This window comes from Oncorhynchus clarkii, chromosome 33 (assembly GCF_045791955.1).
Source record: "Oncorhynchus clarkii lewisi isolate Uvic-CL-2024 chromosome 33, UVic_Ocla_1.0, whole genome shotgun sequence".
Classification (NCBI taxonomy): Eukaryota; Metazoa; Chordata; class Actinopteri; order Salmoniformes; family Salmonidae; genus Oncorhynchus; species Oncorhynchus clarkii.
In genome coordinates, this window is record NC_092179.1 from 17125046 (window position 1) to 17137642 (window position 12597).

At 43.5% G+C, this 12597-nt stretch overlaps 1 protein-coding gene across 1 annotated transcript; it reads right to left on the reverse strand.

The window, feature by feature from the left end:
- Positions 1 to 34: 34 nt before the first annotated feature.
- Positions 35 to 11432, reverse strand: LOC139393113 (rab GDP dissociation inhibitor beta-like). Its single transcript, XM_071141472.1, has 11 exons — positions 11081 to 11432; positions 4877 to 4984; positions 4446 to 4545; positions 3928 to 4062; positions 3436 to 3634; positions 2984 to 3115; positions 2553 to 2652; positions 2279 to 2450; positions 1752 to 1896; positions 1614 to 1668; positions 35 to 1480 (listed from the first exon to the last, which is right to left on the reverse strand). The coding sequence occupies exons 1-11, from the start codon at positions 11123 to 11125 to the stop codon at positions 1325 to 1327; spliced, it is 1347 nt and encodes a 448-aa protein (XP_070997573.1). The 5' UTR covers positions 11126 to 11432; the 3' UTR covers positions 35 to 1324.
- Between the last annotated feature and the right edge of the window lie 1165 nt (positions 11433 to 12597).

Sequence of the window (12597 nt, forward strand, 5' to 3'; positions counted from 1 at the left end):
CCTGCATCAATAAATAACTCAAAGATCCTCTTCAGTGCAAAGTTTATAGATGCTTTAGCAGACAGTTTAGGTTGATGATATCATAAAATAGTAGAGGAAGTGTCAAAGGCAAAGCTTCCAATACTCAAATGACCACACAAAAGCCCAGACAGCAATACTCGCATCGACTCACAACTGAATAAGGACAACAAATACTTTTGTTTCTTCACAAGTTAATTTTTACTTTGCAGTACAGAAATCATTTGAGCACCGTCTTTTTGTAATCTTTTTTTAATTTTTTATATATTGATGAAATTTAAACAGGGCCCTTGTCATATCAATACTGCCATAGTAGACATTTGGTCCTTTTAAAGCAATTAGTCAACATCACCACAAATCCCCAACCTGCTTCAGTCTGCTTGGGTCTGTTCATTTTTAATAGTAAAGGAAAGAATAGTATTCTATTACATTATGGTTACTCAAGCTGCTGCAAACAGGTCCAGGTAGTTGGACTACACTTGCTCGTTCAGTGGCTTGGCCTAGGTACAGTAAGATGCCTTGCCCAGGGCTGTCTGCTAGAGGCTGGAGATGAGCCACCAGGACAAGGGAGCTGATAAATGAAAACAAAAAACAAGGTCCCCCCCCCCAATCACAATCGATGGGAGTATTTATATTAGCTGGTAACAGGAAACAATTAAAAGCTTCCTCTCTCTCTCTCACAAGGTTTTGGTGGTCAAATTAAGCTTTGCTGGCCAAACCCTTTTTTGGTTACGGCCTGTTAGGAATAGTGCTTCATTGTAACTGGAACAAGCCAAGCCACTCACTTACCTCCCTCACAACAACGAAAACACCTGACAAGAAAAATACAACTGATCTGATCACATTTCATGATTCACTTCCTCAAAACACTTATGCTTTTACATGCATACATTGCATTATTTATTTTTAGTATTTGAACCAAATGGATTTGACCCTCCCACACCGTGGTACTGTTTTCTTTTGATTGATCAATTGATTTGACATATTTGGACTAAACGCCCTCATCCAGGAGAGAAAATGATCAGTTACATTATGAAAAAGAATGTAGGGCGTATGTATACCAATGTTCAGTGCAACAACTGTCTGAATGTAAAATGCATAACTCCCACCTGGCCCCCTTTTCCAGTGATGCTTTATTGTAACTTCATATATAGGGTGAACTTCCATAACGGACAAAACATGTACTTGGATCGTCAGCCAGCCCATTTATCTATATTTTTGGATAGTTTTCCTTATTTTTTTAAAGATTTCAGTTGTCGGTGGCAAATATCTGATATTCACGAGTGTTGCAGACTCGCTCGTTTCTCTACTGGTCAGCTGCGTCGCCGAAGATGTCGTTCTTCTTGCGCTCCATCTCGGCAAAGTCAAATTCGGTTCCCGTCATCCGCTTGTAGATGTCCTTGATGTCGTCGCAGGTGGTCTCGAAGTGGGTGGTAGCGTCGTAGGTACGGGACATGAAGATCTACGCCAACAATAAGAAAACAACAGATGGTTAAACACAGGCAAACCAGACCAGCAGTAATTGTATTTTTGTTAACACAAGGTCACTGGATTTGACTGGGGTAAGCAGAAACAAACAGAAGTAATGGACCCACCTGGCTTTCAGCACCCATGTCAGTTGGTGCGTACTGGTCACTGATGCTCACAAACCTGCAGAGAGAAATGACAACGTCAACATGACCGTAGCAAAGACTAGTGGGAGAACGCCAACAGTTTAGTGATGAGGCTCGTACTTCTGCTCGACAGGCTCCAGCAGGTCCATGGCTGGTTTGACCTCCATCTCAGGGTTGTCCGTCTCCACTGTGGTGCTGACGATGGCCACATACTTCCCCTGTGCTGCCACATTATGGGTATAGGAGATCATGCACACGTAGATATCTGGGAAGAAAAAAAAAGATTAGTAAATTCAATATTTCGCTCCTTGTCCGAGTTGGGTGCGATTTGGGGCAGTGATATGGTTAAGTCCATGCCATCCTTCAAATATTCATTTGATTCACCATCATCTCACCCTCAGCGGGGTCAGGGAAGACAGTTTTCAGGGATACAGTGTCTTCAAACTAGCTTCCCTTAAACCCGGATGTGGGGACCCCCCTCAGGCATTTATTTTACACCTGCTACGTGATGTTAGTCTTAAGTAGAGTACTCAATATATTTGGGTAATTGAGCATGAAGATGGTCTCTCATGTTTGATTTATAAATCTCATGCGTTGTTTCCATAGGGGCCTTGCGTGGTGACATCACTTCCTGCAGTGTGGCTCACCGTGCTTCCTGTTGACCTGGTTCTGGGGGATGATGATCTGGCAGGAGTTAGCGTCGCTGGTGTTCTTGATGGGGTGGCTCATGATGCAGATGACCCGGATCACCTGACCGACCTTGGTTGTGCGGTCCATTAGATAGCTGGGATCGCAGATCAGCTGCTTACAGCGGGCGATCTGAGGTGGGGGGGATAAGTATTAGCGCCAAGATTACACATGCCTTCCTCTAGTCCTCAGAGTATGGCCTCTATATAAGCCGGGAAGAAATACGATTTTTACCTCTCCCTCAGACTTGACTCCCACTACTTTTCCATCCTCCATGACAATCTCCTCAATGGGCTTGTTCAGCATGTAGGTTCCTCCGTAGATAGCACTTAATCTACAGGAAGGAGACAGGGAACGAGAGGGAGAGATTCTGTAAGGCATGTTCAATTCTCTGACAATGTCAATTTTAACTAGAAGCACACGGTTCAGAATACTATTGTACACTTTCAAGAAATAGCACACTTTGAAAAAGACCCATCTAAATTTGAACAGTCCAACAGCAAAATAAGAAGAAATCATTGGGCATACTGCTGAACATTGTATTTAGATTCAAATGAGTCAAACTTTTATTTGCATAGTGAAAGTCAACAAGCCAAAACACGGATGAAACAAAAAGGCAGCTAGACGGAAAATGATAGAGGTTAGAAGTCAGAGTTGAGCCTTACCTGGCGAACCCTTGGGGCAGCTCCCCCAGGCCGTAGAGGGGGTAGAGGTACGGACTCTTGCCATATCTGGCCAGAGACTCACTGTACAGCTTGATCCTGTTTAGCGAGTCCATGCAAGGCAGGTCCAGGTACCTGAGCGAGAGGAGAGAGACAAGAATGAATACAGTGCTTTCTTTGAATATATAACCAAGTTTCTTGAAAGAATGGAAAATATAACGTCTACCTTTGACACCCTGTGCTTGTGAGGCTACCATGTCATCTAAACGGTATATCATAACGGTGACATTCCAGGTCACCTTTATCACAGTCTCAGAATATTGCTATATCCTGAAATCTGATAATCAACGTGCAAACAAGACTACCTGTAGTTCTTCTTGCTTTTTAGTTAACCCCAAAATACACAAACACCTTCCATCTCTGGCTCAGCCAATAAGAAGATGCAGGTGACTCACTCGTCTGTCCGGTATAGGGCGAGGGAGTGTCCTGTGAAGTCGATGACGTCCTGGCCCAGGTCAAACTTCTTGAACACGTCCCTCATCGTTGTCTTGTTGGGGTCCACGCCCTCCATGGTCTTGGGGTCGTTTTCATCAAAGTTAGCCACGAAAACCAGGAACTTCCTGAAGCGCCGTTTCTCAAACAGCCCCATCAGACCTGTAGGGGAGAGAGTTGTGCTATTCAGGGGTAGCTAATTATCTACATGATTGAGAGCTGAAAAGCAAGACAATACAGAACCAGGAAGAGGTTATTTGTGAGGAGCTGTGGGGACAGTAAGACATTTTGATGTATGACATGTCAACAATTCACCGTTTTAGACTGCTGTAAGCTGGATGGATATTAGACTTGATTAAACGTTTACTGTATGCAGAGTTAACCTGAGCTTATCAGACATAAACTACAAAACCCAACCTCTCCTCTATTTCCCATAGTCCCCCTGTACCACTCACTGGATGCCAGGGCCTCGGTCTCGGTGGAGGGCACTTTGTAGATGCTGCCCTTTTTGTAGACGAAGCTGCCTTCGATCACCTTGAAGTCCAGGTAGCGCGTCACCTGTGTGATCAGCAGCATGCGGACCAACTGACCTGCACAGGTGAGACAGACAAATCAGTGTTACCTTTCCCAGACAGGTTGGGAGAATAAAGTTCAATCCAATTCAAAATCACTTTTACATATACAGACAGCTTCATTAGTCTTCAAATTGAAAGTTCTCTCTGTTACCTCATCCTGTCAACCACATCCAATCATTGCTAGGCAACAAGATCAGTCGCACTATCAAATATGGCCACGACCCAACTACTGAATATTCCAGAATCACATTTGGTATTCATCCCTTCTTTCCCCCTGAGACCAAGGATGAAGTGTTATATCTAAGGCCCAGAGTTTTTCCTTGTCTGGTGACATGGTCAGGAAAACTCCTGGCCCTAGTTAATATAATACATAATAAAAGGTGGTGATTAGTGTTTACCGTTGGCCATGAGGAACTTCGGGATGAGGTCCACATTCCAGTCCCGGCCTTTTCCCATGGACTCCGGTGGGGCGCCTGGGAGACTGAAGCGTTTATACAGCTAAAAGAGAGAATCATTTGCCATTTTGTTGAAGCAGCAATTTAGCCAAGAGGAATACAACAGAGTGCATATATAAGCAGCAACTGACTATAATGATCATGTGCTGTCACCCATTTTTAAGGATATTCAGATTAGTATGACTAGTTCCTTGTTCTCTTTCTTATGCCTCCTCATTCAGATTCATACGGTTACAAAAATTTATGGGAAATGGGTGAGTAGGCATCCTGACTTATCTTGTGTAAGAGAATGGTGCAGTCTTAGTTTGTGTCTTGTGTGGCCTGTTGAGGTTGGTCTTATGGATCAGTGCCTCAGAGGACAGAGGTCGACTTACATCCTCCAGGGGAGTGATGGAGGCACTCTCTGCCCCGTAGTAGGAGTTCCGGTCCATGTGCAAGACCTTCTTCCCCTTCACCGACATGATTCCTGACAGGATGCATTCCTATTGGACGAGAGACAGGAAGGAGAGGGGGTTTGAGCATCACGCAAATCACTTAAACCTGGATAGTTGCCAATATCACACAGGTCAAACATTTGGAATGATAATTGAATCCTAGATATTGATTTTCATGTTTGAGATTGTATTGTGTATGAATATTGCTGGTATCAGCTCTCTTCTCCAGATAGGATTGTGTTTCATAATGGCAGATGCACAGACAGTCACGGTCTCGTTACGCCAGAAAATGCACTAAAAGCCTCACATTTCACACAGCCCAGATTCAACTAGACAAGGAAACATTTGAGGCTTTGTCGCAGATGTAGTCAAAGTAATGAATGTGGTCCCTGTCTGGTTTTCCCCTGTCTTTTCATGCTCCAATCTGATAACTGACTGTGTGGCTGGCAACAGTGGATCAGTCCAGCTGGCAGGGTCTCTATAATGATAGCTTATGCTAGTGGTCTACCCATGCTTCCCCTCTGCTTGCCGTGTGTGTACTTAAGATGGATTAACACTGATTATATAGTGTAAGCAATCATTTAGCCTAATAAGCAGGTATTTCATAAAAATAGGATTGATATGACACAACAGACAAACATTAAATGTACTGTTGAATCTTCTGGGAGAGTAGACTTATGTAGAGCAACTACCATGACCCGCTAAGGCTTTGACTGAAGATGGCCTCAGTTCTGGTGTGTGTGTTCGCCACTTTTGATAAGAGGGCAGTGGAGGAGAGGGGGGGCGTGGGTGGGACCAGAGTCACAGAATTAATTCAGTATGAGCTCCAGTTTGGTTAACAGTAGAGAAGGAGATTCCAGAATCTACAACACAGAACTCTATTCAACATTCTCTGTCATTCTAGAGTAGAGGCAGTCTGTAGTGACAGTGTCGCCACAAAATAAAGGGTTTTAGCAATGGTCGCTGAAGAGGGGAGCTATGCAGAGAGGGGAGTAGGTTTGAGCGTCCAATTCAACTCACGCTCCATTTAAAAGACGGAATTTAGGCTAGATAGTACAACCAAGCTGCCGATCAGCAGCTTTCTGTTTCTCTCTTAGCAGTGCTAGGCTGTGATTCGAGTTCCTCTGTCAAGGCAAAAGTTAGTCAAGAATCACGGGCTGCCTGGTACAGTACGGCCGGCCAGCCAGAGGAAACCGTGCTCGCGTGTGACTGACTCTCGAATTCCCACCGTCTTTCAAAAGGCCTTAAGATCACGGCAGCTGGTTTGTAGAAGAAGCAAAACACTCTGCGTCATTTGATTCCGTGGACTTTCTTCAGAAAAAAAGTTCAACTGAAATGCGGCCCGATTCAGAACACTGTGCTGACAGAGGGTTACCTCATCCAGTAGCTTCTGCCTGCATATTGAATCCGCAATATCTGATCTTACTGTAACAAATCACCCTAGATAAGGCCGTGGAATGACTCAGATTTAATATAATGGGGGGGAGAAGAGGTGACAGGTTGTGTTTGTGGGAGAGGCATATTTTATAGGCTACACTGTGTTGACAATGACTAATAATACAACAAACAGGACATCACAGCATCATGATTCCAGACTCCTGGTGTACACTGCTGCCAGGTCTTACACAATGCATTATGTCACAGGAAGTGACTCTGGTGTGGCTATTGTTTTAGTTTCCATCTCCCTAGAGTCAGCAGCATTCAGATCAGGGCAACTTAGGACAGGGCTCCGGTGTACAAAAACAGCACCCCACCTCTGCTGTTCCCATCATCGTGGGGATACAGGGTCCCTGACCCACTTGCCTGCCCCATGCTATAGCCCTAGCCAACCCCTCTGTCTGGAGCTGGGCAAGTTTAAAGTAAGGATAGTATCATTTCCTCACCACTGCATTTTCAGACCATGGGCCTTAACGTTAGACAAACAAGGACTTTTACTGAGCTAAATAAAAAAAACACTGACCGGTCAGGTCTCTCAGGGGAAAAAAAAAAATCTATGTCCACTCTCAGAGAGAAGCATTGATGTCACTCAACGTGAGATTAAAGAGATGCAGGACTGCCTGTGCTGCAGATCCGCAGTGGAAGCATGTGCTCATCTCACTGACTGGTAGTCTACCACAAGTACATGAGGAATGTCTTTTTCATAAAAGGCATCTTAGAAAAAGGTGCAGGTAATGCCTTTGATGTTCCATCCATAATGACCAAATTACCATTTTAGTACCAACTATTACAGATGCATTTCTTTCGTGGGAAAAGGGCACCATAAAAGGTGCAACTGAAAGTCCAAACGTGTCTTGGGGATTTCAGGTTAGAGAAAAATACCTCAGCAAATGTCTAAACTCCACCATGTGGTAAGTCAAGCTGTTCATATTTCCCTATTCATTTAGGAAGACAATCAGAGAAAGGCTGGAGATCTATGCTCAATTTGGTTGTGTGGCGTAAAATTGTCCTCGTTTCTCATCACGGTTTTGTAAATCCATTAAATATACATGGAGGGTGGCAGGTAGCCAAGTGGTTAGAGTGTTGGGCCAGTAAGGAAAAAAGGTTGCTGGTTTGATTACCCGAGCCGTCAAGGTGAAAAACCTGTCGACGTGTCAAGGCAGTTAAGCCCAATTTGCTCCAGGGGCACCGTTCTACAATGGTTGACCTTGTTAAACAACACATTTCACTATCTGGTGTTTGTTTTTTGGTGCTGTAACTTCCAGAATATATGGCAGTAAATGGATGCCTTCCAGACACAATTTTGAGTGGCATGTGACTCAGGCAGCCCTGCTGTCTGTAGGCTCTGACATTCTGCTGGGGGTAGCCTAGGCATCACAACCTCGGGCTGAGAGATGGGAAGAAACCAATCCTCAATGCAAGAAGAGTCAAACAACCAATAAAACACATTGAAGTCACAGTTAAATCTTTAACACAGCAGCCCTATAAAAAGCAGGTGGATTTTTATGACGAGTGATTGACTGAGGCCCACTCTGAAGATGGTAAAGTGTTGGGCGGCTCTCTGAAGTTCAAAAGGCCACAGTGTGAGTCACGCTAGGAACAAGAGTGACTGTGTGCTAGTGCCACCCTGGCTGACATTTCCCCACAACTCCTTCATGTGTGGCTCCAAAAGGTTGGGATCCAATATCTGGACTGCATCTGTAATGTCATTGCACACTCTCAGGATCCACACACAGTACAAGAACCATCACATTTTCTTCCCTTGCTCTAATTGAATGACACTCAAAGTTATTACCTAAATCTAGCCTCCATGTTTCATCCGCTACTGCAGCCTTATATCCTTCTATCAGGAAAAAGGTGATTAATCTGATTTCATTCTGGCCAATGGCATCACATGACAACCAACAGTATCAAGTGGTGGTGTGAAAGAGGGGCTTATAATATTGATGACCATGCCCTCCTGGGCCTCTTTTTTTATTTAACCTTTATTTAAATAAGCAAGTCAGTTAAGAACAAATTCTTATTTACAATGGCGGACTAGGAACAGTGGGTTAACTGCCTTGTTCAGGGGCAGAACGACAGATTTTTACCTCGTCAGCTCGGGGATTCGATCTAGCAACCTTTTGGTTATTGGCCCAACTCTCTAACCACTAGGCTACCTGCCACCCCCATCCATTAAGTATGGGGACAAACAGACAAGGACACCACAATCCACCCCAGCCAAGTCCCAGATGCTGGGGAGACTAGAGGTAGATGTTTGCTAGGCCCCAGCTGCAGAGGGAGGAGGATACATACAATAAAGGCATATCCCAGAACAGACAGTTCTCCTTTCCCCACCATGTCTTTCTCAACCACAAAGAGGAACCACATGTACCACAATCAGTATGGAGTGTGTGTCGGGCAGGGAGATGCTTGAATAAATGCCAAACAGAACTGGATACTTGCTAGGGTTGACCTGCATCAGTTGGAACTAAGCCTATCTCTCGTTTTGTACCACTGTATCATAGTATATGGCGCCAGTTAGGTCTACGTGATGCCTCAGAGCTCTGACAACGGTCTGTCTGGCTTTTGTAGAACTTAAACTTGCCCTGTACTCTCAGTTCCTCTGCGACCGAACCACACCCATCTGCAGTCTAAAACAACACAGGAGTCACCAACCCAAAAGCCAACACTCTCAACCAGGCTGCCTACCCCTACGCTGACAAGCCAAAATGCCTTCCTGACTGCCACATCCTGTTGGAGTGGACTACACAAAACGTGGCTGCACAGGATTCTGAACGATTTCACACAATTCCTGGATGGAATATGGAATTCCTAAGTTATGTAATCATGGAATGTGACAGTCAGTGTGACTGACAGCAAAGGAACTAGCTGGACCTATATCAGTGAAAGTATTGGTTTCAAACCTTGGCAATGGATTGTTTCCCAATGTAACAGTATGATTGTCTTCTTGTGTGTGTGTGTTCTATTGCTGAACTGTTATTTTTAACAACACACACCCCCACCTGAGTCAGACATGCGAGACAGACAGGAAACTGTAAATAGATCATCTGAGTGAGGCCTCAGAGTACAGTAAATTCTATCAAGTTTTTCCTGTCATGCCTCAACCGAGTGTTTCACAGCTGAGTAAAGGAGTGGGAACAACATACTATCGGTCATTTTGATTCTCTCAATGATTCCATGTATGTTCATGTGAGCTAGCTACAAAATGTACGAGAACTAATATCCGTGACAGAATATCCGTTGATAAAAATATAATTTGCTGGCTGGCTAGTGGATACAAAGTAATTAACTAGTACTGCTGAATCAACTTGAGAAACTAGCTAGCGAAATCAGGGTTTCCAAAACTCGGGCAAACCTTGGGCTCCCCCTGGGTGCACGTTTTGGTTTTTGCTTTGATTACTTGAGTAAGCCGTGCAGTGCAGGACAGAGTTTGGGAAACCCTGAGATGGCAGTGGGGTTATGGTAGGCAGGCATAAGCTATGGACAATGAACACAATGTAATTTTATTGATGGCAATTTGAATGCACAGCGATACAGTGACAAGATCCTGAGGCCCATTTTAGTTCCATTCATCCACCGCCATCACCTCATGTTTAAGCATAATGCACACATTTCGCAGGGATCTGTACACAATTTCTGGAAGCTGAACATGTCCCAGTTCTACCATCGCCTGCATACTCAGACATCTCACCCATTGAGCATGTTTGGGATGCTCTGGATCGACGTGTAGGACAACGTGTTCCAGTTCCCGCCAATATCCCAAAACTTTGAGCAGCCATTAAAGAGGAGTGGGACAACATTCATCTGGCCACAATCAACTCTATGTGAAGGCGATTTGTCACGTTGCATTATGCAAATGGTGGTCAAACCAGACCAACAGATACATATCTGTACTCTAGGTCATGTGAAATCCATAGATTAGGGCCTAATTTATTTCAATTGACTGATTTCCTATATGAACTGTAACTCCAGTAAAATCTTTGAAAATGTTGCGTTTATATTTCTGTTCAGTGTACCATAGGTACACCAGTTAGATTAACTAACTAGTTACAATTTAACTACAGTAGCTAAACTAATACTCGCGGGACAATCTCCTCCCCAAAACAAACCAAAACCACCGCCTGTTGAAAAATCCAAGCACTCATGAATAAAGCTTCATCGCATGGTGATGGTAACGTTACATAAATTAATATCCAACTCGAAAATTACACTACCGTTGTAGCACACTCAACATGAGAGCATATGCACACTTTTCCAAACTAAAAAAGGACAATACACTGTCAAACTGGGACACGTTAGCCTAAACAAAGCTGGCATTAGCTACAATAGCTATCATGCTAACCAATTAGCTACCAATGCCAGCTAGATTTTCACACTTGCTTTATAAACAGCATGCATGAATATGAGACCGAGGCACCACCTTAAAATGACGTTAAACGTATTAGTAGTTACCTAGCTAACTACCGAAAGTTAAGTTCATTGAGAAAAATATTTGTGAATGCAAACATTGACAGACGTGACCACTGACAGTAGTTAGCTAGCTAGCTAGCTAGCTTATTAGGCCCAGCCGATAGTTGAACTACGCTAGCTAGCGCCGTAGCGGGTTAGCAAAGCTCGACAAAGTGGCAATTGAAGGAACATATTGCCTCTGAGCATCGCTTAGATTATTCAAGGAACGAACTGGCATGGTACAATTATGCTCACCGTCAGTCCGGTACCCAGCACGATAACGTCGTATTCTTCATTCATTTTCCCAGGTGTTTTCTCCTCTTTTCCTGAATAGTGGCCCGAAGAAAATGGAGATCTGCAAAGCTGGAAACGAAAGGGGCTGCGGTTCAACGTCAAGCGATTCTGCTTCACTGTAGGGGAGGAGCCTATAGTCTGTCAATAACGGTAACATTTCTCAAATTTCTGGGTACTGATAATGAATCGATTATATACTTATCAATGGACATTCCCCTACATATATTTTTCATAAGAATCGTGCTTTTATTCGTCTTGTAATTTGTAAAAGTCTACTGTAGCTACCGTACTCCACCACCTACCTATGCTGAGTATTTATTTTGTCAGAGGTGTGTCCTCTTTGACATTGTCTTTAGCCCCATTATACGGTTTGTGTATGTTTTCTCCCATGTGTGTGTGTATATATGTGTGTGCGTGTATATATGTGTGTGCGTTTGCTATGCATAGATCACCTTGGTTCACTTAGCAAGTCTTTCCCGGATGGACAGGATCCAGTCCACATTGCATCCTCAGTTTGCTTTGATGAGTCAGTAGGTCAGGTGACAAACTCACACAATCATAACAACATAAAAACTCCCCTAATCCTTTCTTTAATCCTTCATATTCCAAACTGCCACATGCAGTGCCTTCAAAAAGTATTCACACCCCTTTACTTTTCCAACATTTTGTTGTGTTACAGCTTGAATTTAAAGGGGATTAAATGTAGATTTTTTTGTCACTGGCCTACACACTACCAAACATTTTACTAATGAATAAAAAATGAAAAGTTCAAATGTCTTGAGTCTATAAGTATTCAACCCCTTTGTTATGGCAAGCCTAAATCATTTCAGGAGTTAAAATGTGCTTAACAAGTCACATAATAAGTTGCAAGAACTCACTCTGTGTGCAATAATATTGTTTAACAATATTTTTTGAATGACTACTTAATCTCTGTCCCTCAGTCAATCAGTGAATTTCAAACACAGATTCAACCACAAAGACCAGGGATGTTTTCCAATGCCTTGCAAAGAAGGACACCTATTGGTAGGTGAGAAAACAAATAAAACAGTCATTGAATTTCCCTTTGAGCATATTAATTAAACTGTGGATGGTGTATCAATACACCCAGTCATTACAAAGAGCCAGCAGCATACCACCCTGCATTCTGCTGCTGGCTTGCCTCTGAAGTTAACCAAGCTTAGTTCTGGTCAGTCCCTGGATGGGAGACCAGATGCTGCAAGAAGTGTTGTTGGACGTGCGGGCAAGAGGCACTAAAGTGAATGTGCAAAACATTTGGCAAAGTGTGATGGAACATTTTATGTTTGTGCTTTTCTAATAACCAAGTTCTGTGTTCTATTCATGTGCTTTTCTAATAACCAATTTCTGTGTTCATGCAAGTGATTGAATGAATCCTCACTGTTAGTATCTGCAATTTGGCAGTACGCCCAGACCCTTGTTTTGAACAAGGGATATCTCAGTTTCAAGGTCTCAGCTTCGAG

What these genes read in the sequence shown, in the direction of transcription:
- LOC139393113 (XM_071141472.1), bottom strand. Translation starts at nt 11,125, where the DNA reads ATGAATGAAGAATACGACGTTATCGTGCTGGGTACCGGACTGACG. An exon ending in CCAGGTCAACAGGAAGCACG is followed by an intron (nt 1,897 to 2,278) that starts GTGAGCCACACT and finishes TTTTCTTCCCAG; the next exon opens with ATATCTACGTGTGCATGATC. An exon ending in ACATGGGTGCTGAAAGCCAG is followed by an intron (nt 1,481 to 1,613) that starts GTGGGTCCATTA and finishes TTGTTGGCGTAG; the next exon opens with ATCTTCATGTCCCGTACCTA.